Source organism: Coffea eugenioides, chromosome 2 (genome assembly GCF_003713205.1).
Source record: "Coffea eugenioides isolate CCC68of chromosome 2, Ceug_1.0, whole genome shotgun sequence".
NCBI classification, from domain to species: Eukaryota; Viridiplantae; Streptophyta; class Magnoliopsida; order Gentianales; family Rubiaceae; genus Coffea; species Coffea eugenioides.
This window is the reverse complement of record NC_040036.1, coordinates 19,179,466-19,204,002: the sequence shown is the minus strand read 5'-3', so window position 1 is coordinate 19,204,002 and position 24,537 is coordinate 19,179,466. Positions and strand designations below refer to the sequence as shown.

Genomic DNA, 24,537 nt, shown 5'->3' with positions numbered 1-24,537 from the left:
ACATTCCCACAGCAACATGAAGAGAATGAAGGCACATTGAGATTGAGGCTTGCTACAAAAAAGATGAAAAACAACCCTCAAATAGGAATAGGGGTCACAGTGTCTTTGGACAACCAAGAACCTGTAGGAGGCTAGGCAATGCACGAGAGAAGCATAGGAAACCAGGTCATTGATGAAATAGCAGCTGTCAAACTTCTAATGAGCAAAGCTGCATTGTAGAATTGGAGTGAAATTGAGGTCCAGACGGATAAGAAACAAGCTCTCAATCTCATTCTGCACAGCAAAACTCAGGACATGCGCTTGGCTATCTTGTTGGAGGATATCCATAGTTTGAAGTTTTTGTTTCGCATGTGCTCCTTTTGTTTAGTTAGTAAAGATTATAATCATATTAGTAATAGGGTTAGCGCTTATGCGTTAGGCATCATTCAAGATGAGGAACTTTGGTTTGCTCGATGACATAGTGCACTGATTGTATAGTGCTATTTCGAGTCTTTGTTTGAAACTGTAAAATTTAGTTAATCTATAAAATCACTTATCATTTCAGAAAAAAAAAATCTATGGTCTACAATAATTCGATTTCATTTCTAACCTCCCCTCCCAAAAAAACAAAGAGTATAAATTGACGGCTCTTTATGATTCCAATCCAAACGCTGATGTCATGGTGATGGAGGCGCCAAGTTTAAGAATTAAGATCCAGCTGCAGAAATAACTTATAAGAACTTTTTACATCTTTAATTTTTTGGCTTCACCAATCACTGTAGCGTCGAATAGTTAGCCACTAGAGAAAGCTTTAGGTGCAGGTCAAGTGATTCAATCATTTAACTTATATTTTGTTCAGAATGTCTTAAAAATTTCAATCACAGGTGTAAAGGCACCCATTTGATTCGAGCATGATTTAGTCCCCTTTGAGATTTTCATTGACAACTTTTCATCCACCCCTCCCTTCCCCTTTAATTTAGAATAGGAGCAAACGTAGGATATAATTTATCGGAAAAAAGAATCACCATAGCGTCCTTGCCTTCTTATCGCTGTGGAAATTGGTCACATATTTTGACCAATGGGAGATAAAGGAAATACCCAAGAAAGAAAAAAAAGCAAAATTAACAAAATCTTGTCCAGGGACTTTTCAGTCATTCGACGTGCCTACCTCTATAAAAGCCCCCATAAAAGGACAGTAATCAATCAATCAAACCGATGAGTTATTTATTTCTCTCCCCAGTCATTACTGAATAATCCTGTCGTCACTCAAGTCAGCTCCGATCAGCCAACTCTCGCTTCAGCCTCCCCTCTCCCCGCCGGTGATCGGCTGATTATTCTTTCTTCATTCGCCGGACTCCATTATTGGTTGGAATACGCACTTATTGGGTGATAACTTATGCGTGTAATTTATTGTACCAGGATAATTTGGTTGAATTAGTAGTTAGAATTAATTTGTCCAGACCTGTATGCAGCGTTGAGAGAAGTTAGGGTTTTTATTCTTGGGGAATAATGGGGGATTCAATGGAGAGATTGGGATCGGAGGAAGCGGCAAGTTTGATGAAGGAGGAGCTGTGTATGGAGATCGATCCGCCGTTTAAAGAGAACCTCGCCACTGCAGAGGACTGGCGTAAGGCGCTTAATAAGGTGGTTCCGGCCGTAGTCGTGCTTCGTACTAATGCTTGTCGAGCATTTGATACTGAGTCCGCTGGCGCCAGCTATGCAACCGGCTTCATTGTTGATAAACGCCGCGGCATTATACTCACCAATCGACATGTTGTTAAACCAGGTAATGCTAAGCTTTCTTTCGGCAGCCTGAAGTTATTTATTTATTTATTCAGTGAACTTAATAAAGTTAAACAAATTTAGAAGAACTGTGCTATTGTTTGTAGGGCCTGTGGTAGCAGAAGCAATGTTTGTGAATCGTGAAGAGATACCTGTTCATCCCATATACAGGGACCCGGTGAGTTGTTAATGACTTGTGCCAGCCTTTTATTGTTCAACGGGTGCTTTGGGATATCGCTAAATGCTATAGTTCATACTATCTGCTATATTTGCTTGCCTGTGCCTTATTTAGTTATGGTTGCATCGTCTTTATCAGCTTTATTGTATACTATTTTGATCGTCTTTACTTTTGGTTGTGCTATATATTGTATGCTTTATTTATCCAAGGACATGATTTTCCTGATCCTATTTTGCCGCTAAAATTTAATATGCTTGATGCAAAGTATTTTTGAAAGTTCATTTATTATAAAATCTCATCTCGCGGCTGCTATGACTGCCTGAAATTTATTGACTTACATCCCTTAATGGCTTGTATTGACATTGATCCATCATCTTTAGGTACATGACTTTGGCTTCTTTCAATATGACCCTGGGGCAATTCAATTTCTGAGCTATGAGGAGATCCCTCTTGCACCGGAAGCTGCTTGTGTTGGACTGGAGATAAGGGTTGTTGGGAATGATAGTGGAGAAAAGGTTGGTTAATGAGTTTTGTACTCCGCTCTTTCTATGTACTGATTGGATTTATAGTACTCCAAGACTGACAAAATTGGACCTGAAAATAGATATTAATATTTGTTTGCTTATTTATTTTCCTAGCCAAGTTTCCATAAGTTTTCTAAGTGTATGCCATTTCTAGAATAGGAGGATGAGTATGAATCTAGTCCAGCTTAAGTATCAAAGTAACATGTAAGTGGCACTATTTAATCATGTCACTCTGACGAGTAAAACTGATGTACGAATTACTTCTCCACCAATGTTTAAACTTATACTTATGAGGACTATCACTGCATCACGCTATAATATTAAGCATGAAAATTTGGCAACATAGATTCTTTTCCTTGTGATTTTGAAGAGCTAGGTTGCCATGAACACTTTGTCTTTTTAGGGTACTCAACAACACTCAAGCATGTCTTGAAGAAGGAACACTGATTGTCCTCATCTATGTTATATTTAAGTCAGAAAAAGTTTGATTTCCCATGTCTGCAGCATTTTGCAGCTGGTCAAGGGAAATTAAAAGAAAAACAAAAAGACACGGTCCTTCTTTTTCAGAGATGGTGTATTAAAGCATCAATAAATAGTATTCACTCCCTGCTAATTCTCTGCAAATGCATCTTCCTGCTACTATTGGTAGATGAACTGCTAGTTTGCCACGTTGATTAACAAGACCTATGATTTAGAAACATCAAGGCTGATGGCTTAGATATTAGTGCATTAGCAATTTCAGTTGATTTTTTAGTGTAAACCGTCAATTGTGGAACTCAACACAAACTTGCTATTATGGTTTCCTATCATATTGACTATCTTTCTGCTATCTGTTCATGTAATATGAAAAAATCGTTTCTGGCTTGAAAAATCCATGTCTATCCTATTTCTCTTTCTATTACCCCTTACTTTTGCTTACAGGTGTATAACTGAGTGTGTTCTATTTCCTCCCCCCGCCCCGCCCCGCGGGTGAACTGCAGGTGTCCATTTTAGCTGGTACTCTTGCTCGCTTGGATAGAGATGCTCCTCATTACAAGAAGTATGCGTTCATTTTACTTGTGTTTTCTCTTCAAACATCTTAAATAACATCATAAGCTAGTATCTCCTGTTATGTGTTCCCTGTTTTGATGATTGAATTTGAATGGTTAAGGTCTGCCTTTAATGTAGGAGAATTTCTGAGACACTTTTTTTTTTTTTTTTATTTGGATGATTATTTGAGCTTCTGAACTGGTATAACATGTTTTTCTGTTATAACACTTTTTTTGGTTGCAATCCTTTTTAAGATGCTCTTTCTTTCACTTTGTGGAACCTTCTGTTACACGTCCAAAACTTTTCCTCAGCTGAGTCTTGTTTTCCCATGTCAAACACTCTTCCTCTTTTATAGTAAATAATAAACTTGACACTTACATTATAATTCGGGACTTATGTGGTTTATACTAGGGCGTTTTCTGTTGTAGCATTTTTCCTATTGTTGCACTTCCTAGTCAAGGTAGTGACCTCTAGTGTGGTTGAACGAAAATGCTTCTTTTGTATGCCTTATATATTATTTAATCAAATCACAGGAGTATATCCATTCTTCTTTACAGATTGAAATATGGGGAATAGCTTTGTTACTCGCAAAAATGTTTCAGAATAGTGATTGATCTCTGTCTTTAGATATCTCCAGTGCTATTGCTAGGTTGGAAGTCACGAGCTTAGCTATCCCTATCTATTACAGTTTTTAATCTATTATTATTATAAATTTTTGGGGGGTTTTCCTTTAGCTAACAAGAAAGAAGAATGTTTTTATTGTTGTCAAATTCTCATTTTTTATTCTCTCAGTTGCTGATTAAATTTGTATCTGGTGTATATATCCTTATTTGGTGTAATTCTTATTTTCTTTCTTGACGTGAACTGGTTTGATTTAGGGTGGCTGTCTATAGTACCATAAAGCTAATGTTTTGCATGATTATCTTTTACTAATGATAGCTGTTATTTTGTTGCAGAGATGGCTACAATGACTTCAACACATTCTACATGCAAGTAAGTATAGTCATATTGAATGCAAGCAATCATGCACGAGGAATTATCTGTTCTTAATCTAATTGCATTGGATGCTAAAGATGCTTTCACTTTGAATGGGGCCTTGTCAATGCTTGTCGATTTTGAAATTGCTCTAATACTTGGAGAGATGCAGAAGCATCATATGCTAGAAACTCTGGTGATCAAATTTAGATTTTCTGCTGTAATCTTGTCATACTTTTCAACAAATGCTATTGGTGCTAATTAGTAAGAGCATAAAGGGAGCCAGTTCTATTAAAGAGGTAAGCTTCAGAAAAGATGCAAAATTCATGAATCTTAACTTTGGAATGCATTGAATATCTGATATCAAACAAAGATAGATGAAGCAATGGAACTATGCGGAGAAACATTTATCATCAATGTTCCATCAAAGATGTAGGATATTTGCCAACGTGGGAACTTAAAATGTTGTAATTGAGATGATGTCAGTGATAAACCTAAATTGTTGTAGCAAAATGTGAACTTTGTATATTGTACGTAAGTTGTGGTTTCAAACCACTAGGCTGAAAGTCTATATGGAAACCATGCCCAGTACGTATGATAAAAATTGTTGCCACTTTTCAATATGCTGTCCCGCATTTATATCATGGTTTAGCATATGAGTGAAAGAGCTTGTTCAAAAAAATAATCTTGTTTCTTCATTAGGTAAGTTTTTGGAACTCATCCATGGGATAAGGTTTCCATGTAAAACTTGTCTGTGATTGACTTTATAATGTCATTTAATGATTGACTTTTTTGGTTTGTGCTCAATGAAGTGTATGAAATTTGGTTAATGTCTTGGAATCTTTTTGCCTGAACCCTCTCTCTCTCTCTTTTTCTAACCTTTGGTTTTGTTAACTTGTCAAATGATGGTGTTATATTTTGTGCTTTCTGCTCTTTACCATAGGCTGCTTCAGGGACCAAAGGTGGTTCAAGTGGTTCGCCCGTGATTGATTGGCAAGGCAGAGCAGTTGCCTTAAATGCAGGGAGCAAGTCATCAAGTGCTTCGGCATTTTTCTTTCCGTTAGAACGAGTGAGTACATTCAAAGTCATTCTACTTCTTGGATTGTTTGTTGATGGCTTGTAATCCTAGGTCTAGGGCATCCTCTGTTTTTCTTCCTTAAAGGAGAAACAAATATTCCTCAATTTTGTGTTAGGGACAAACAGAATGTTAGTCCTTTGGTTAATCGACTGGGATACATTTGTACATGTCATGAAATCATCTTAGATCACTATTGCTCGTAAATTCATGTAGCCTCTTTAATCCTTTTGCCTTGTCTCAAAGTCGATGCATATGCATCAAACCTTTTGATGGAATAGTGTGTAGGAATGGTTCACCTGATGACATACTCTTGCTCTTCATGGACAGGTGGTAAGGGCATTGAAATTTTTACAAAAAGGAAGAGATTCATTTTCAGAAAAATGGGAAGCAGTTTCAATTCCTCGTGGTACGCTTCAGGTTTGTTGGTTCTTTTTCTTTAGGCCTTTGATCCCACTAATTTCATGGACAAAAACAAGTATACTTTCACATGTGCTGGATCATGAAACGTCTTTGTTTTTCCTAAATCTGTTTATTGCATTAGGATTGACGTAAAAACATTTCTGTTGACTTTTCGTATTTGAGCATAACTAGCATCTGCATAAATAAAGAAATTTAATATTCTTTTGAAGACTATATTATCTTCAAGGTATATGTTTATTCAGAGATTGTATATCTTTCTCCAAGAAGAGAGATTGTATAACTAGCATAACTAGCATAATAAAGTCAACATTTCTGCTGACTTTTCCTATTTGAGCATAACTAGCATCTGCTTAAATAAAGAAATTTAATATTCTTTTGAAGACTATATTATCTTCAAGGTATATGTTTATTCAGAGATTGTATATCTTTTTCCAAGAAGAGAGGTAATTCAAGTTTAAGTCTTCATGTTCCAATTCTTATATGGCCAATTCTTTTGCCGGAACTTGTGTGACTGACACAGGCATATTTTTTCGTGAATAAGTAAGATGACGGTTGGAACATTCCTTCAAGGAACTCTTGGAACATTCCTTCAAGGAACTCTTGAGATATATTTAGTTGATGGATAAATTTGTTATTGGTCTCATGAAAAGGTACTTGTGTACGGGAGAGATTAAAAAGGATGTTACGTTGCTTTTTACTAATCACTAAGAGTAAAGTAAGCCCAGAAAATTGAAATGGCTTTTCTATCCGCTTGTTTTTATGGTTATGGATATATTGCATCTTCACATGCTAAATGGCAACTACAAATTGTGGCCTGTAGGATGAACTTTTGTTTGTTTTAAGATAGATGTCTCCTTTCCACTGGGTCATGCTAAAAGTAATGCCCTGTACTCTGAATGAAATTCTTTGACGATAACATTCCACTTCCTTTTGCTTAGGATTCTATAGAAAAGATAGTTGGCTAACATTTTCTGCTTTGTCTACACTTATACTGGCTAATATTAACAAACCAAACCACTGTTTTCTACTTCTCTACTTGAAGCTTGGTCTCTTCTTTCAAACTTTGTAACATTTATAATTAGAATAATGGTTTAGTGTTGCACCTATTATCAGGTTGAGCTAGTGGTGCTATGAGTATGTTGAACACTGAGTGTGGTGATTTTCTGTCTCATTGTCTCTCTTCCTATCGGGGAATGTTATGCTGTCTACTTTCTGGGAATGATGTGGGTTAAATTGCTATACTTCTAGGTCACATTTTCACATAAAGGATTTGATGAGACACGTCGACTTGGTCTTCAAAGTGAAACAGAACAGGTATATTTGGAGTGCATTATTGGGTTTTTGCAAACAACTGAACGCAGATCTAGATTAAGCAATGCTTAACTGTTCCTTTTACTGGATTAGCTGGTGCGCAGTGCATCTCCTCCGGGGGAAACTGGAATGCTAGTCCTGGATTCTGTTGTAAGTATATATCTTTCTTCCTTTGGCATTTTAAGATCCTGTGGATCTCTTTGTATATCTACCTTTGAGCATCCGCTGTCTGTTGCAGGTACCAGGCGGTCCAGCTCATAATTTTTTGGAGCCAGGTGATGTACTTGTTCGTATGAATGGGGAGGTACGTGTTCCTCTGATCTCGTGGTTGTTGATGCACTATCTTTAAGTGCTTTGAATCCAGCTGGGCTTGTTAGTCTTTGGTGCTCTAGATTATGTTTCTGGGAAAGCTTAAGATTTATCTCCTAGAAGTGATTAATAGCTTTTTGGTTTTTGCTCTTGATCAAATTCATAGAGAATACGGCTAAAGTTGCAAGATATTTGCTATTGTCTCTATTAGCTTAGGATGATTCTTGCTCGAGCCTTGTGGAAGTAATGAGCTTTGGGAGCTAAAATTGGATATCTTGATACCTGAGTATCTGTAATGGTTGTGTAACCTTGATTGAAAACTTGGACGCATTTTATGGATCTTGGACTTTAGATCTAAAAGCAGTGGCTTAGTGCCTTTTTTGATGAGTGAAGCCTAAGTTGATCATCTATTGAATTATTTGTTGACATTGGAAACATATTGTAGGTAATTACCCAGTTCCTGAGGATGGAGACTTTATTTGACGACAGTGTCAACGAGAAAGTTGAACTTCAAATTGAAAGGGGCGGCAAATCAGTCGTCGTGAACTTGGTGGTAAGTTTTATATTGTTGTCTAATTTCATGGTTTAGATTTTCCTGTCATGATCTCTATATTTTTAGATTGTCGCAGAAACAAATCTTCAGTTGGTGCTCAGTTCACAAATTTGTTCTTGGCTTTACATTTCAATGATCCTGAGAAGTTTAACCTTGATGAAGTTTCTCTGTTGCCTTTGCTTTTGTGCATCTACAATGAGCATGGCAGTGAAAATATTTCATCTTGAATGGTTGGAAGTATTTAGTTCAAACAGATCTGGTTAAATTCCTCAATGTGATGGATTCCAATTTTTTTTTTTTTTGGGTTCTTGGGTTTTATGTTTCGTGCATGGCAGAATAATAATAGGATTAAGTTATTGATTATTACAGTCTTAATATGATTCTGTACTGGCTCTTCTAGGCACTTCTAAAGTGGCTTGCTTGATCCTTTATCTTGTATGTCTCATTGTTATATTAATATCTCAGGTTCAAGATCTTCACTCCATAACCCCAGATTACTTCTTGGAAGTCAGTGGTGCTGTGATACACCCTCTTTCTTATCAACAGGTTTCCTAGATGACCTCTTACAATGCACTCTTAGTCATTAATTATCCTGACAGAAATGTGCTCGGTCTAATTATTTTCATGTATGATGCATGAATACGCAGACATGCTATTCGCAAATTGTAAGATTTGTTAGTGGAGTAAATTTGATACCTGCTGTCAACCTTTTGCTTGCTCCACAAGCTTGTATGAGAAGAGTTTGAGCATCCTGATCACAATTACTCATGACATCTGAAATTAATCTTCTGAACTGTTCTTTAAATACTGGATATGTGAAACCTGAAATTTCCATGTATTTTCCAAATTGTTTAATGGTTTTATTAGTTTCATAATTTATACACAATCGAACTTTTGTATGCGAATGATATCAGAATTTATATGCAAAAGCAAAAAACTTGAGATGTATCAGGCTCCCTTGTAATTCAAAATCCACCAAAGTGACCAATTTATTTCAACCATGTAGTCACCCTGTCTACTTTTTCTGGTTGCTAGGACTTGGTATTCTTCAATACTGTGAATTCATGCCATACAATTTCTTTTTCTTTATGCAGGCTAGAAATTTTCGTTTTCACTGTGGCATTGTCTATGTTGCAGAACCAGGGTATGCAATTTTATTTTTTTGCATATATGGAGCTTGATAACCTGAATTTAAGCAGCTAATATGTAGTCTGTCTAATATTAGCAAATCTGGATTTTAGCAGCTAATACGGAATCTGTCTGATAGTCCGTATGGAGAGTCTAGACATGTCACTTGTGACAATTGAGACAGTAATTTCTCATGGCAAAGAATTACTTTTGCTGTTTTTAATTGCAGATACATGCTCTTCAGAGCTGGAGTTCCAAGACATGCTATCATTAAGAAGTTTGCAGGTGAAGATATATCAAGGCTTGAGGACTTCATTACTATTCTTTCAAAGTTGTCTAGGGGTGCACGAGTGCCACTGGAATATATAACCTATGGGGATCGTCATCGTAGAAAGGTGATAATGGTGGTTTTTGAAGTCTCTTTGGTAGTTAAAATGTTTTAGTGTAACTAATTCTAGGCATATTAAATTTCTCTGGAAAAATAGTTATTCTACAAATCCCGCTATTGCATGGCAAACTGCTTGGCATAGGCATGTCTTCAAACTATATTAAAATGCATTCCTTTTTCGTGTAAGATGTGCATAATTGACGGAATTCCTCTCTCTATTCCATGAAAACAGTTCAATGCATGTGTGCTCCCATCAACCATGTGTAGCTGTCTCTTATCTACTTGATCAGTAACTTAATTACACTTCTTTGTCTGCAGTCTGTCCTTGTCACAATTGACCGCCATGAGTGGTATGCCCCACCTCAGCTATACAAGCGTGATGACAGCTCAGGTCTATGGATAGCAAAGTCAGCTTTGCATTCTGACGCTCCAATTTCATCATCTGTCTCCAATCGTGTGCAAGAAATAGAAAACCATACATTATCTCCAAGCACAGGCGAAATTTGTCCAATGGAGCAGATACATCAGTCTGTAGGACTGGAATCAACTGATGGCATTACCAGCATGGAAACTAGTTATGAACAGGTTGCCGAGGAAAGACATTCTCAGGATGAATCTGATGCTGGGACAAAGAAAAGGAGAGTGGAGGAGGAAAGATCTGCTGATGGAAATGTAATAGTGGATTATTCTTTACATGAGCCTAGAGAGGAAAGGTTGGAGGACTCTGGAAATGTTGATAATGCAGTTTCAAGAGGTTATCGAGGTTCCACTGCTGTAGCAGCTAATGCTTCAGTTGCTGAACGTGTGATAGAGCCCACACTTGTAATGTTTGAGGTAACTTGTCAAAGAATAATATGTGAAAAAAGTGCACAGGTTCTTTAATGATCTTCTGAATAGCTCATGTGGTACATCTGAGTGGTCGCAGCAAATCATAGAGGGAGAAGTTGTCACAAAGGAAGGATGTCTATACTTTTCCAAAAAAAGTGTATCACTTAGAGAAAACCATCCCTTGACATTCTATAAAGCTCAGTTATGCTAGTAACTGCTGCTGCCTGTTTGTGTTTTGCTATTGTATGCAGTTAACAATGGTATGTTGTTAATTTGCTACAAAATGGGAGTCTCCATAAACTTCATGTCTTCCTAATCTTTTAAGTACTGCAATTCCTCTCGTGTACGTGTGTATTGGCTGGGTTTGGTAACACAAATCTCTGTGTTTAGTCATTTCAAAAAGTTAAATGGATCTCCTTTGTTTTAGAATTGGATCATGGTGTGAAGACAACATTGTAACCGTCGGCTAATGTAGGATCCCAGGATATTCTTCTAGGCATTGTGGTTGACTTCTGCTTTTCATTTGATGCAGTTCTTACAATTGCTTGCTGGCACTGTTTCTTTTATTGATCTTGCCCCAGTAATAGAAATGTAGTTGAGTTATTGCAGATTGATAACACTTTACGAGAGAGTTTCAAAAATTGGTTTTTTTTTTTTTTTTAAGTTTTCCTTCTTCAAACCATTATTTTTGGTTATAAAATAACAGGTTCATGTGCCATCCGCCTGTATGATAGATGGAGTCCACTCACAACATTTCTTTGGAACTGGTGTTATTATATATCATTCAGAAACGATGGGATTAGTTGCAGTTGACAAAAATACAGTTGCAGTATCTGTTTCTGATGTGATGCTGTCTTTTGCTGCTTTTCCAATGGAAATACCTGGAGAGGTATATCTCTAATTGGTAGGAAACAGAAAAATGATAGACGTATTCTTATTTAACTGCTTAATGCCCTTTATAGGTGGTTTTTCTCCATCCTGTCCATAATTTTGCTCTTGTTGCGTACGACCCTTCTGCATTGGGAGCTGTTGGTATCTCAATGGTTCGTGCTGCTGAGCTCCATCCAGGTAAACTTTTTCTTTCAGTCCTACTGTGATTATGTCTGTCTTTATCTCTCCACATCCTCCAGGATATGCTGTTATATTTCAAAGATACTTTGATTCTAGGAAGACAAGAACATTTAAGCTACAGATAAAATTCCTGCCTTGTTGTTTTATTCATAGAAGGGGAAATTGGGGATTCTTACATCATTGCTGGGATTTGTTAAGAGTGGTTTAAACAAGGGGAATGTCCCTATATGTACACAAGCAGGAGTTTGGTGATGATTTTGAAGGAGAAACGACATTCCCAACAACGGAAACATTAATCCTTCGTCACCCATAATAAGTTTAAAGAGCTCAAAACCAAGCTTAACTTGTAAATCTTGGATTTAGTGAATCATGTTTTTGGCGGATGTCCTAATTGATCTTTGTATGCCGCTCGGCATCAAAGCAAATATTTAAAATATTTGGAGAATATGACTTGGTAAGTAAAATTGTCATGTCTTTGGAGAACCTGTTTTTTTTGCATGCAAATTGTATTGGAAAGTTAAGACCTGAAAATGAATAACTTTTCTTAATTATAAATTGACTGCAGAACCTGCGCTTCGCCGTGGAGATCCTGTCTATCTCGTGGGTTTGAGTAGAAGCCTACAGGCAACTTCAAGAAAATCCTTTGTCACCAATCCATGTGCTGCTTTAAATATTGGCTCAGCTGATTGTCCACGTTACAGAGCAACCAATATGGAAGTCACTGAACTTGATACTGGTACATGCAATAAGCATTGTATATAGTGCTTTGAGCAACAAAGAGATTTTGATGTGCATTTGTTGCAGTTCTCTTTAGTCTTCATATGGAGCTGCTGTGGCATAATATTTTTGACGTTATTACAGATTTTGGGAGTACATTTTCTGGTGTACTGACTGATGAGCTTGGGAGAGTGCAGGCTGTATGGGGAAGCTTTTCAACTCAGGTTCATACTCTTCAGTTATTCCCTGCTAAGTCTTTGTTATACATATTCTTATCCTTCTTATGTTACTATTTCTAGCTCAAATATGGATGCAATTCATCTGAAGATCATCAATTTGTCCGGGGCCTTTCCATATATACTATCAGTCAGGTCCTTGATAAGATAATATCTGGTGGTGATGGTCCTCGCCTTTTGATAAATGGTGTGAAGAGACCAATGCCACTTGTAAGGATATTGGAAGTTGAACTGTACCCTACTTTACTTTCTAAAGCTCGGAGTTTTGGATTGAGTGATGCTTGGATCCAGGTATGCTGTTCATCTGAGAGGTTTTCCTTGTTTCATGTTATGATCTTTGTTTAGACTTGTGTTGAATTCTGGAACTTTGACTTTAGGCTCTTGTGAAAAAAGATCCTATTAGACGTCAAGTATTGAGGGTTAAAGGGTGCCTAGCTGGGTCAAGGGCTGAAAGTCTATTAGAACAAGGTGACATGGTTTTGGCAATCAATAAAGTACCTGTTACATGCTTTCATGACATTGAAGATGCTTGCCAAGCGCTAGACCAGTGTGATAATAGTGATGGGAGACTTAGCATGACTATATTCCGTCAGGTGGGTGACAGGAGCTAACTTAAGCTCTCTTATGCTTTTGTGGACAAGTTTTCATGATAATCTCCCTTTCCCAATATTTAGGCAACAGAACGATGTATAAATTAACTGAGAGAGTGTTGTAATGTCTTGCAGGGCCATGAGCTTGAACTACTTGTGGGAACAGACATAAGAGATGGGAATGGAACCGCTCGTGTGATAAACTGGTGTGGATGTATAGTCCAAGATCCCCACCCTGCGGTGCGTGCTCTTGGATTTCTTCCTGAAGAAGGCCATGGTGTTTATGTGGCCAGGTGAGGGCTTTAGGGATTAGTTTGAAAGGACTAGGATTAATTGCTGGCTCCGTCATGATGGGATTTTCTTCAGCATTCTTAGAACTTTACTCCATGACAAAGTTGAATGTGCTTTTGATGGACATTATTGTAGAGAACACACTGTAGTTCACAACACAAAGGCACTTTTGTTTGTTTGGAACTTAGGCTGCACTCGTTGGTGTCTAAATCATGAGTGACGTGAATGGGTGTTGTCTAAGCAAATTGTATTTGCTGCTTTCAATAGAGTTTTGTTACGGACCCTTGGCCAAATCTTGTTTAACAACCTTTGTTTGTCAAAGATTGGGACAGCATGTCATGTTGCTTTTTCTTTTTTGAGAATCACCACCACCTAGTAGCAGTGGGCCAAATTCTTGTAAATTATGAAGATCGACTAACAGAAGTAGGGATTGCCATTTATTTTTTTCCAGTTACATTCTAACGTGGAAGGTTACAACGTGTTGATAAAATTTTCAGGTGGTGTCATGGGAGTCCTGTACATCGATATGGTCTGTATGCTCTCCAATGGATTGTCGAGGTCAACGGGAAACGAACTCCTGATTTGGATGCTTTTGTTGACGCAACGAAGGTATGTCTATCTTATATTTCCAACTGTCATGTAACATTTTAGCTCGATTTTACTGTGGTCATCCAATTATTATTACCTTTTGAATCTTTTCTACCTTTGGTTCCTAAAGTAGTAGTTGTAGCCAATCTAATAAACCAATTGAACAGGAGTTGGAACATGGTGAGTTTGTCCGTGTCAGAACAGTACACTTAAATGGGAAGCCTCGAGTACTTACCCTGAAGCAGGATTTACATTACTGGCCTACATGGGAGCTGAGATTTGACCCTGAAACTGCAATTTGGCGAAGAAAGACGATCAAATCTTTAGATTGCTGCACTACTTGCGTTATAACGGTGGACAAATAGGATAACCTTCCAACCAGTGATATGTTGAATAACTCGGTGGTTTACTAGCCATGGAAAGGCAGCTATTATAAAATTACGCTCCTCTTATAGACAGTTAGCTATATTATATTTATACACAGCAGGATTATAAAATTACGCTCCTCTTTGCTTCTTGCAATCGATAGTTAGCTATTAAGAACCTCAGCCGCCAATATGTGCGTGGTTTACACTCTGTTACAGCTTGACTTTGATAAGTTTAGTGAAAAACTATCTTCATTTTTTCCGTGCATGCTTAGTCAAGCCCTTTAATCTTCTCTCCTTGCGTATGGCGGGTGTCTTAAACTTCAGGCATCGAGGACAGGGATACGGTTTATCCAGGTTCTGGATTTCGGCCTTATGAATTTTTTGAATGGCTGAGCTTTTTGACCTTCGGTTGGTCATTTTTTATACTATGTTAATTTAAGCTTTACAATGGCGAGCCTTTGTATCATTCTGTCCTAAACTTAGGAGAAAGATAGAAGCTGCATCATTTGTCTGAGAAGGAAACCTATCAGTCGAAAGAAGCCCTCCTTCCCAAAGGAAAAGAACAACTAAACTGAAATTTTTATTTAAAATAAGAAAAGCAAAAATATCTGTCTATTAGGAAAACAAAATGCCAACCCTTGACATCTTTTGTTTGTCATTTTAGTGGTTAGTTGAAGTTCTCTCATTAAATGGGAGTGGATTGCCACTAGCCCCATATTATTGAATTGCGTTAACCAGAATAGTTGAAATCACGAAAAGGAGGAACAAATGACTTAGGTAGCTACTATGCTTTTTAAATATTTGAGTTTTGTTTACTCAACTTTTAAGAGTACCTCCTAATCTATCAAAAGTTTGTCGGATCTAGTTATGTCCTGTGATTCATGCGATCCTTAGATCTGATAGAATTAATAGTGAAAATGGATAGAATAGTTCACAATTTATACTTTTAATAGTTTAGTGGGTAAATACATTACTCTTAATTCATTTTTAATGTCTTCTAATTCTCCATACAGTTTGACCAATACGGTTGAGACAAGAGTAACCAGTGCTGACCCACTGTAATACCGAATCACAATGCAAAATTCATTTTTAATGGTTTTTTTTTTTTCTAACAAAGACGCAATACAGCAGATTGCAGCGTTTACTTTTGATCCGACTCTCAAACCCCTCTCCTTTCTCATTCCAATCTTGTTTTAGTGACATTTTGAAGATTTTCAAACACCGTGGAAGAATAGGCGGCCGTTGCTTTGCTTGACTTTTCACTATTATACTTGCCCCGTGTCAGCTCAATTCTTGACAATTTGAGTTATTAAGAACCAAGAAGCTTACACCGATTAAGCTATAAATGGCAATTTTTTTTAAAATTTTCGTGAAGAGTCATTTTTGTTGATATTAAAGGGGACAAATCTTTTAAAAATTAGTGCTGATTGCTGAAACCCAAAAAAATGTTGACCAGAAAAGTCTTCCCGAAACATTAAAACTGTTCAGAATAAAATGCTGCCTCTGTCAGTCTATTCTGCCAGAAGACTATTATATGCATAGTTATTAAACCCAACCCGGGAAGGAACCCGGCGAAGGAGGTAGGTCAACGGGTTACTGGTTGAACCGGTGGGTGAGTGGTTGAACCGGTGGGTCACTACATATATTTAAATATTATATTTCATAATTATTTATATAAGATATATGATATAAATTGTAATAAATAATGCCATAACAAAATCTCATTTAATTTAATTTGTTATAAAATAATTAATTCATATAGAATCGTTAATTACAATAAGTGTAAAATTTTATCTGTTAATTATCTAGAATGAAAATGCTGAATCCTCTGTCCAGTCTATTCTGCCCGAAGACTATTATATGATTTGTGAATGTTCTTTCTCCCTTGGCTTTCCTATGAAAGATTAATAAATGTTCTTTCTCCCTTGGCTTTCCTATAAAGATTAATAAACAGAAAGAAAGACTGCTAGGACAAAAATATATCGTAATGTAATGTGCAAATTATTGATCACAAATGATGAGCAGCAAACAGGCAAAGACCCAATTGGCCCAGAGATTTGGCAACAAAAAAATAATAGCTTTGGCCACCTTTCAGTCCGTTGTAGTAATCCAAGTCCAAATTGCACTAATGACCATTGTAGTAATGACTAGTCTTAAATCACAATCATTTGTGATGGCAACCGTTTTGGTTCCATAAATCTGAATGATTTTTGTGATGGCAACGGTTTTGGATTGAAGCATATGGTCCATAGTAGGCTTCCCAAATTGTTGCTTCATTAGTTTACTCGTAATTCTCAATCAATTAACATATTAGCATATCATAGTATCAACTCTCATGGACACAAATGACAGGTAGGTATTGTTAACAAATGCTGGTGTTTTGTGACGCTAATAGGATAATTACATTTCAATACGTCATTAATTTGGTAAGATAATAAGTATCATTAGCCCCACAGAAATTAAACGCACCTAATCACTTTCTGGCTACGTTAGCCGAATATGAAGTGTGACCAGAAAGAGAAGAATATATCTTGTAATTGGGTCATTTACCATAAACTATAAAGTAGTGAAAGGGAAAAAAAAAAAAAAATCAATGATACAAGTAAAAATGGGTGTTGATGTTTGAAAGTTACACAGATAACTATAGAAATACATCCCAATAACACAAGAAATAATGCGACGAAGGAGATGAGATTTCTCTTCTTCTTTTTCTTTAAACAGAAGATATGAACTTTCTGTCATGACTGTGTAGTGCCAGAATTCAACGTTTGCACGTTGCAACCGATGGCTAGAAAAGTTGTCATAAAAGGAGAAAATTAATGATATGGTTCAAATGCCTAATTAATCATCCACATAAATTTCAACCGTTACTATGACTAGTAATATCACATTTTAAACATAATCAATCTTAATCTGCATAGTTAAACTGAATTACATCCAAGAATGATGTTCGAGAGTAGATAATAATTCTACCTATTCATTGACGTCTGTGTAACTTGTGCTGCATTGTTGTCCTGGATATTTGATCTCTGCCGGATTGATGTTGTAGACTCCTCTTTGTGCAAAAAAAAAAAAAATATTAGAGCAAGCTGAACCACCTTTGTTGTCATGCAGGGTTCAGTTAAATCTGTAAATATTGTAAAATGATGCTCAGAATCACCCAGGTCAACGGTGGAAAAGCATTGAGCATAGTTGCTGAAGAAGAGTAATACGGTGGAGGAGGATTGAGATAGTAATACGGGAAATAAGGCAAGATAGGATTAGGTGGGGGAGGAGAATTGTAGTCTATAGAGGGTGAAGGGTTGTACGGCCAGTAGCCACCTGGTGGAGGTGGATAATAGTAGGATGGAGGGTAGTAATTTGACCCCGGAGGAGGAGGCGGTGGAGAAGTCGTTGGCACAGGTGGTGAAGGAGGCGGTGGACAATTTGTAGTAGGAGATGGAGGTGGTGGTGGTGGTGGTGGAGTAAGACAGGAGCAGTCGGAAGCTGGCGGAGGAGGAGAAGCATAGAGTCCTTGACCAGCCACTCTAGACGATGAATTCATGAGTAAAATCAAGAATGTGATCAAAGGGAGAATTGTGCAGAATTTTTTGGCCATGGCCAATGGGTGCATTTTGGAAACAGAGAGGGCTCCTCACTCCGGTAGTAAAACTGGCATAATTGTGTGCATAAAGAAAGTGAGTGATGACTCGGGACAGTGAGGAGTGAGGAATACAAATGTGGAATGAAGTTTTAGAAAGCTGTAAGCTTTTGTCACGACAGTTAGTTGGAATAATTGAGTTACTTAATTGGAGACTTTGGAAGCAACGTCTGGCCGTGGATTCCTTGATTTCTAAGTGTCATCCATGTACATATATATATATATACATATATACACACACATATATATATACACGCACACAGAAGGAGTTCCCAGTCCAAAATTTTAACCTTCTTTTTTTGCGACTGTGTGTGAGAGGAAGTCCCATTGGAAATAAGGAGATCCAGGGAGGGTATACCTGCCCAATTGATGTTGATGTGCTGACTATGGAATAAATTTTATATCCATCTTCTGATAACGGTCATGACATGATCAAACTCTTGGTGATTCTTGGGTTGTAGTTGAAGGGGCTTTGAAGCATTCAAACACTTGGGGCAAATCAGATTTTGGTCTACCATCCCACAAAAAAAGAAAGAAAAAAATTTGATTTTGGCTAATTAGATAGACGAGCTTTAGAATTTGATTTTGGATGGTATCTCATGTAAAATTGATGGGCTCTACAATACTATTATTATTTGATACATTGTGGTATCTTATCTTAGTTTGAACCAAGGTAAAATTTCTCCATAATACTCAAATTTAGTAAAACCTTATTACTTTAGTGAACAAAATATGCTAACTAAAGATACCTCCGTATTACTTTAGTCCAACAAGTCTTGTAAACATCTTTCAACGAATTTTATCAACGTTGCCATAAGCTTTTGATGAAGTCCTAATTCCTACATAAGTACTAATAAGATATTATATACAAGTTAAGATTCAGAGCGAGCAACAGTCATTAATTTAATTCTATCATTTTGATTTTATTCCTTCTTGGATCTCTCATAGACCCGGCCAACCAAGAAACTGATGGTGTGTGTTAGTATTAGTTTCTTTTTTTTTCGTTTCTGCTATGCGGTGAAAGAAGGAAAATAGAATAATCTAAGTCACAATGTTCCACTTATAAACTCGTAAGATGCCTTGGAGCTATTGATTTTTTTTTTCCCCTTTCCCTTATGATCACTACTTTTTCGCTGTCCTTTTATCGGCCTGATGCTGCATTTGTTTATTGTTTTCACTGTCATATTTCTTGATTATGGGGGGGTCAGATGCTGTTTGGAGTGAGAAAGAGCAAGAAAAGTTGATTGATTCCTCGGGATTTTACATTCAGGCTTCTGGACTACTCCCCACATTTCATTTCCACCAGAAGATCACTCCGTCAGTGGCATCTAAAGTTGACAATTGCTTAACTGGGTTTCAAGGGCGCTACCAAAACGAACTAGTATGAACTGATTAAGGCAGCAAACCCACGATTTTCTAGTAGTATTTTTCCTGTGACGTTTCCCAGAAAGGAATTTTGGTGAATTATTTGATTGTTTGACCAACTATGCAACTTCCATGAAGCACACAAGCACAGCTTACTATTAATATACTGATTAGCATTGAAAGGTTCAGAAGTTGCCAGTCTGTCAGAGCAGCCATGGCAGCACTAGTTCCTTCATTGCCCGTATTAAATAAGGAGAGCTTCCCTGCAACCTATGATTGTTGCAATAATTGGTAATGTCAGACCATTTTGGCTGACCTGACCTGTCGCTGATGATGATCGGTGTTCCTACATTCCCGTGGCGTGAATGTGAACCAAATTAATCAAAATTTTAGTTTGTAAAACAATCTTGATTAGTGGGATTCGTTAGTTAATCTTATACGGCCATGTTATAAACAAGTTTGGTGACATTTAAAAAGGAATCAACCCACTCATGAAATCATCAAGGCCTTTAATTGACTTTACATGCATTATTTAATTATCATCAGATTCCCCAATCCCTCCTTTCCGGCCCCATTTTCATAAACCACCTGCATGCGGACTAAATACTTTTAGGAGCCGGATTTTTCACTTTTATAAATCAATAATGTACTATTAGATATGGACTCAGCCTCTGATTCTAGAGCAGCAGCCCATGGCATCTCACCAGATTAAGTTAGGGAAATACTACACTTCATTGGAAACAAAAGATTAAGTAGCAGGTAGGCTGTATGTGCCTGATGAAATCGTACGTGATTGAGATTTTGTAACGTGCACAATCTGTTCAGTAGGGACGTGATTTCTTCTTGAGTTAGTGTGAGACTAGTTTCTGTTAACAAAAGAGTTCGATGGAAATATAGGAACACCGGCCTGTTGTCGTCGGCCGAGGAGACCTTGATCTATTTGGTTAAAGTTGAGACTCAAAAACTTACAAATTATGGGTTCAAATCCCCCGCATTACTCCATGCTTCTAAATTAACACCCCTCCCATGTCATATTTATTTAAATCAGAAAAAAAAAAAGGGAACTCCTGAGCTTCATGGATAAATTGGAACTTTACCAGTCGAGCTAGATCAGATGACTGACAGATTGAGAGTAGTAAACTCCATGGTTAAGTATAATTTATTTAATGCTACCTCGCAGCTGTTCGAATCTTAATTTGGCCTTTTTATCCATCTTGACCACAAGTATGTAGTGTGACTAAGTTTAATGGAGCCGAAAGTATTAAAAAAATAAAATAAAATTGTACAGCATACTTGTGATACAAAAAGTACCTTTGCCACAGTTTTCAGAAGACAGTAAACGATCACATTTAGAAACTTACTAGAAAAAATTCTAGTACTTCTATGCTCCTAGAAAGGCCAATATCTGTAGCAATCCGAAAATTATGGGAAGAAGCAGTCCTAGGATGACACCACAATCACGCGTGGCACGGTTGTAGATCTCCAGATTAAAGGGATCAGTTGGATACAAGCTGTCTTGGGGGTCGCCTATCACGTATGTGAATCTTGGAGAGGGTGGTGTTATTTGTGTTGGTTCTGGAGGGCCTGAAAAGTAGTAGAACCTTGGCGGTGGCGGAACTTGTGGAGGACAATACTGAGTGATCTGTGGCGGCGGAGGTGGCTGCTGCTGAGTGCATGGATTTACACACGGCGGAGGTGGCTGCTGCTGAGTGCATGGATTTACACACGGGCACTCCCCACATTTTATGCTCGTCTCAGGCATGGGTTGCACCGTGGATTCATCGAACTTCTCATGACGAATAGCACTTGTTGGAACCAATGTTAAAAGGAGGATAATGAACTTCATATGATTTAATATTCGATTCCCTTGACACATTGAAAAGACCCCTTTTAATTTTGGAGATGATGATGAAGAGAGGAGAGAAGCTTTAGCTAGTAGTGGAAGCTATATGACACACCAGTACGAAAGAAGCAGAAAGGTGAGAGCTAGGTGTTTGAATATGAAGAAATACTCTAGCTAGCGATCGAGGGGTGATTTCTGCATGTGATGTGGGGGGCTTGCGTTTAAGTGTGCGTTGGCAGCTTTGGTTGCTGCATGGACAAGAGAGGCGGCAATCAAACACCCTTGTTAGAGTAATTATGAGCCTCTTTCTATGGTATGGTATGGTTATGGTAGTAGAATAGAAGGCGTGCATGAAAGCGAATTGCATGTGGCTGCTGTAAATACGTAGGACCTTTCTAGACTTGATCATCTCCTCTTTACGACATGATAAACTAAAGTTGTCCCCCTCAGAATAAGTTCCATTTTCTCAAATGGAATGGAATGGAATGGCATGGAGAATCATTTGCCCTTTCGGGGTACGTAATACAATTCGCATCTAATAATGTGTGGCATATCAGGCTATTGGCTGTGTTTTTGCTCGTCTTAAAACGGAATGTTCAATTCTCAAGGACCACAAAATTTTGCTGTTAAACTTTTAGTATCACAATCGTGGTGCTTCATACATCCTACTAGATCGATGAAAAGTGTGCCGTTGGCATTATTATCACTATTAGCTCAACTTTCTTTCAATTATACGTACTAATTGTTTGAGGAAACTCAAAAACATATGTCTCTTTTTCTCCCTTAATGGATTCGATGATGGCCAATTACAGTTTTGTTGGCATCATCTCACTGTGCTGGAAAGTGGAAAGGGCATCTCACGTATCTTGGCATTTTAGAAATCAATCAGCTACTGCAGGTACGAGCAGGTAAATATGCACGTACTTCCTCTAGCAGCTAGCTGATCAAAGCCTCTAATAAAATGTGTGGTGTGAAGTTTTGGAGGAGGCCAAAAGCAAACCACCTGACCCGTCAAACTCGTGGATCCCATTCCCATAGCTTAGCTATTGGCTGATTTAATGCTCATGAATGAGGTATCGTAATTTATGGAGTTGGGAAGAACTTTCTTGGCTTGGCTTTTACAGATTGGAATGGTTGGATCGATTCCAAAAACGAGTTGTTGAAAACAGAATGAATACTTGTACATGACGCAACGGGGTCGAATCTAATACGCACCCCAAATTGTGCACTTTCATTTGTTCTTTAACAACTGGGAACCTGCTGCATTCCTTTACAGTGTATTGCTTTACAACTTTTACAATAATATTGTTTAGGTTTTATTCAGTTTTTATGTGGAATCTAATGTAATTTTTTTTAGTAACGTACGTATTACTCGCACTCTCTAAACTCACCTATCTCAATTTATCTTTCAACTATCTTCAATGCGAGCTTCTTTCTTCTCAAGTAAACCTTACACAACTAGCACAACTCGATGTTTCTTTGAACTCGATTGAAAGCTTAATTCCACCGAGTATCGGAAACTTGACAAATTTAGTTGCTTTAGATTTGAGCCACAATTCTTTCGAGGGTCTCATCCCTCCAACACGTGGTAAATTAACTAGTTTTTGTTCCTTGACAGCTAATTTCGGAAGAAAATTTAAAGCTTCCTCTTTATTACAGAGTACTCTTTATTCAGCCATTATTATTATTAAAAAAAAGTGTGGAGTAATCTTTGTTTTGAGGGCAGCATGGAGTAATATTAAGACAGAATAATGTAAAAAAAAAAAAAATTAATCTTCGTGTAAGGAGTGGTTACAACTAATTAAATGATGGTAAAATGTAGTAATCAATAGTGTCATTGATCAGCACTTGATGGGAATAGTTATATTCCAGGCTCAACTCCCATCAACTCATTTGCTTTTAAAAGGGGTAAAAGGAAACCGGAAAAGACGCCTTCCTGCCCTCCAAGCTCCACACACATACACACACACACAGGCTTATGCCTTTGGAACAGGGCCAGTCAGGAGAAAGGGCTGGGAGTAAGAAAGGGCCATCTTTGCAGGCTCATGCCTTTAGGGCAGCCTAAAAGCCGGTCTTATTCATTTCTCCCTGCCTGTTGTCTTAGCCCAAATTGAAGCCCAGGTTTAAATTCGTGGAATCACGTTTTCTGTTCCTGGAAACCAGTTTGAGTGAGCTGCATTACTTACCTAACAAACAGTTGAAGTTTACAAGATAAAAGAAGCAATGGCGTCGTGTCAACTTCCCACGGGAAACAAACACGTGTAAACAGACGCACTCAACAAGCCACACGTAGAACCCCTGCTGGCCTGTTCTGTTCCTGTTCCCGATGCCACCGCCAAGGTATTTACCCATGATGTCTCTCTTATTCAAGCCAAGTTGCCAAAATCCTATAAAAATGGTGCAAAATTCGCACGAATTCATGATTCGATTCGCCAGTACCATACGCACTGTCGCAGAGGTCATCCGTTTCTATTACTACTTGGTTTTACTAGTTGGTGCTCTCCAATCCAATCAGTAAATTTCACTATTCACTCCTAAATACTTAAAAAGGTACTCTAGAAAACAGTCATGGCAGTTGGAGCTCCAATTCCAATATGTGTGCAGTGTGGCACGGCCGGCAACCCCTGTAGGTGCAAGGTGGTGGGTCCGACGGTCGGGTTCTTGGCATTTGCGGCCGCTGCGCTGGTGGAGTGGCCTGTCGGTGCTCTGGTTTATTGCTTTCGCCACATGAAGGGCCGCCGCATCATGGCTCATCCGGCCACCGTCGTTTTTCCTTCCGTCTCAAATTCCATCCCTATTTGAGATTTCGCGTCACGACGGTAGTGAGATATACTTAGTACATTGATCTTGTCACATACATGATACATGTGGGTGTTGTTGTTGACTTGTTGTCTTGTTCTGTTCTTATTTTTTTCACTAGTCTATTAGTTTCTTCACCAATGTTGTCTGTCTAACTCTTTCGTTTTCTTTTGTGATTGATCTACTGAGTAGTGTTTGTCTTGTCCTCGTTGCCCTGACCTGATCAATCATTTCTGTGTCGCTATATATATATATAATTGCATGAGGTGTGGTGCTTCTTACTAATATTTTTAATAATACCACCAAGCCAAGCCAACTTGGCTTGGAAGATGCTCCAGTGGATTTCTTGGGGCTTAAAACAAGCAAATATGAGTCGTGGAATTGAAAATGCTGCGGCTGGTGATCAGGATGCATAACCATTAATCCGTAGCTGGTGTATTAATATATCGGAATTTATCCAAAACAAAAGGTCGTCTGATAAGTTGTCCTTTCAGCAGAAATTTGAAGGCATCGAGTTACCAGACTAATATTCTGCATCCTGTCTATT

At 37.9% G+C, this 24,537-nt stretch overlaps 4 protein-coding genes across 4 annotated transcripts; 2 read left to right on the top strand and 2 right to left on the bottom strand.

The window, feature by feature from the left end:
- Positions 1 to 1,207: 1,207 nt before the first annotated feature.
- On the top strand, positions 1,208 to 14,608 carry LOC113761064 (protease Do-like 7). Its single transcript, XM_027303882.1, has 24 exons — positions 1,208 to 1,765; positions 1,869 to 1,939; positions 2,320 to 2,454; positions 3,444 to 3,502; positions 4,449 to 4,485; positions 5,411 to 5,536; positions 5,873 to 5,962; positions 7,214 to 7,279; positions 7,370 to 7,426; positions 7,515 to 7,580; positions 8,031 to 8,138; positions 8,604 to 8,684; positions 9,233 to 9,282; positions 9,496 to 9,661; positions 9,973 to 10,488; positions 11,189 to 11,371; positions 11,445 to 11,550; positions 12,119 to 12,289; positions 12,415 to 12,494; positions 12,570 to 12,797; positions 12,884 to 13,099; positions 13,232 to 13,389; positions 13,885 to 13,996; positions 14,143 to 14,608. Exons 1-24 carry the CDS (start codon positions 1,489 to 1,491, stop codon positions 14,338 to 14,340), a joined length of 3,357 nt encoding a protein of 1,118 aa, XP_027159683.1. The 5' UTR covers positions 1,208 to 1,488; the 3' UTR covers positions 14,341 to 14,608.
- A 2,530-nt stretch (positions 14,609 to 17,138) lies between these two features.
- LOC113758886 (leucine-rich repeat extensin-like protein 3) lies at positions 17,139 to 17,887 on the bottom strand. Its single transcript, XM_027301570.1, has 2 exons — positions 17,504 to 17,887; positions 17,139 to 17,398 (listed from the first exon to the last, which is right to left on the bottom strand). The coding sequence occupies exons 1-2, from the start codon at positions 17,885 to 17,887 to the stop codon at positions 17,321 to 17,323; spliced, it is 462 nt and encodes a 153-aa protein (XP_027157371.1). The 3' UTR covers positions 17,139 to 17,320.
- A 2,720-nt stretch (positions 17,888 to 20,607) lies between these two features.
- Positions 20,608 to 21,451, bottom strand: LOC113761634 (leucine-rich repeat extensin-like protein 3). Its single transcript, XM_027304705.1, has 2 exons — positions 21,036 to 21,451; positions 20,608 to 21,005 (listed from the first exon to the last, which is right to left on the bottom strand). Exons 1-2 carry the CDS (start codon positions 21,222 to 21,224, stop codon positions 20,730 to 20,732), a joined length of 465 nt encoding a protein of 154 aa, XP_027160506.1. The 5' UTR covers positions 21,225 to 21,451; the 3' UTR covers positions 20,608 to 20,729.
- Positions 21,452 to 23,503: 2,052 nt separating this feature from the next.
- Positions 23,504 to 24,255, top strand: LOC113763566. Its single transcript, XM_027307402.1, has one exon. It carries the CDS (start codon positions 23,760 to 23,762, stop codon positions 23,991 to 23,993), a length of 234 nt encoding a protein of 77 aa, XP_027163203.1. The 5' UTR covers positions 23,504 to 23,759; the 3' UTR covers positions 23,994 to 24,255.
- Positions 24,256 to 24,537: the final 282 nt, after the last annotated feature.

Excerpts from the sequence above, each read along its gene's own strand:
- LOC113761064 (XM_027303882.1), top strand. The coding sequence starts at position 1,489 with ATGGGGGATTCAATGGAGAGATTGGGATCGGAGGAAGCGGCAAGTTTG. Across the intron at positions 8,685-9,232 it reads ACCCTCTTTCTTATCAACAG|GCTAGAAATTTTCGTTTTCA; the intron begins GTTTCCTAGATG and ends TTCTTTATGCAG. Across the intron at positions 9,662-9,972 it reads GGGATCGTCATCGTAGAAAG|TCTGTCCTTGTCACAATTGA; the intron begins GTGATAATGGTG and ends CTTTGTCTGCAG.
- LOC113758886 (XM_027301570.1), bottom strand. The coding sequence starts at position 17,887 with ATGAATTCATCGTCTAGAGTGGCTGGTCAAGGACTCTATGCTTCTCCT. Across the intron at positions 17,399-17,503 it reads CTTTTCCACCGTTGACCTGG|AGGAGTCTACAACATCAATC; the intron begins GTGATTCTGAGC and ends TTTTGCACAAAG.
- LOC113763566 (XM_027307402.1), top strand. The coding sequence starts at position 23,760 with ATGGCAGTTGGAGCTCCAATTCCAATATGTGTGCAGTGTGGCACGGCC.
- LOC113761634 (XM_027304705.1), bottom strand. The coding sequence starts at position 21,224 with ATGTGTCAAGGGAATCGAATATTAAATCATATGAAGTTCATTATCCTC. Across the intron at positions 21,006-21,035 it reads AGCAGCAGCCACCTCCGCCG|CCTCCGCCGCCACAGATCAC; the intron begins TGTGTAAATCCA and ends CAGCAGCAGCCA.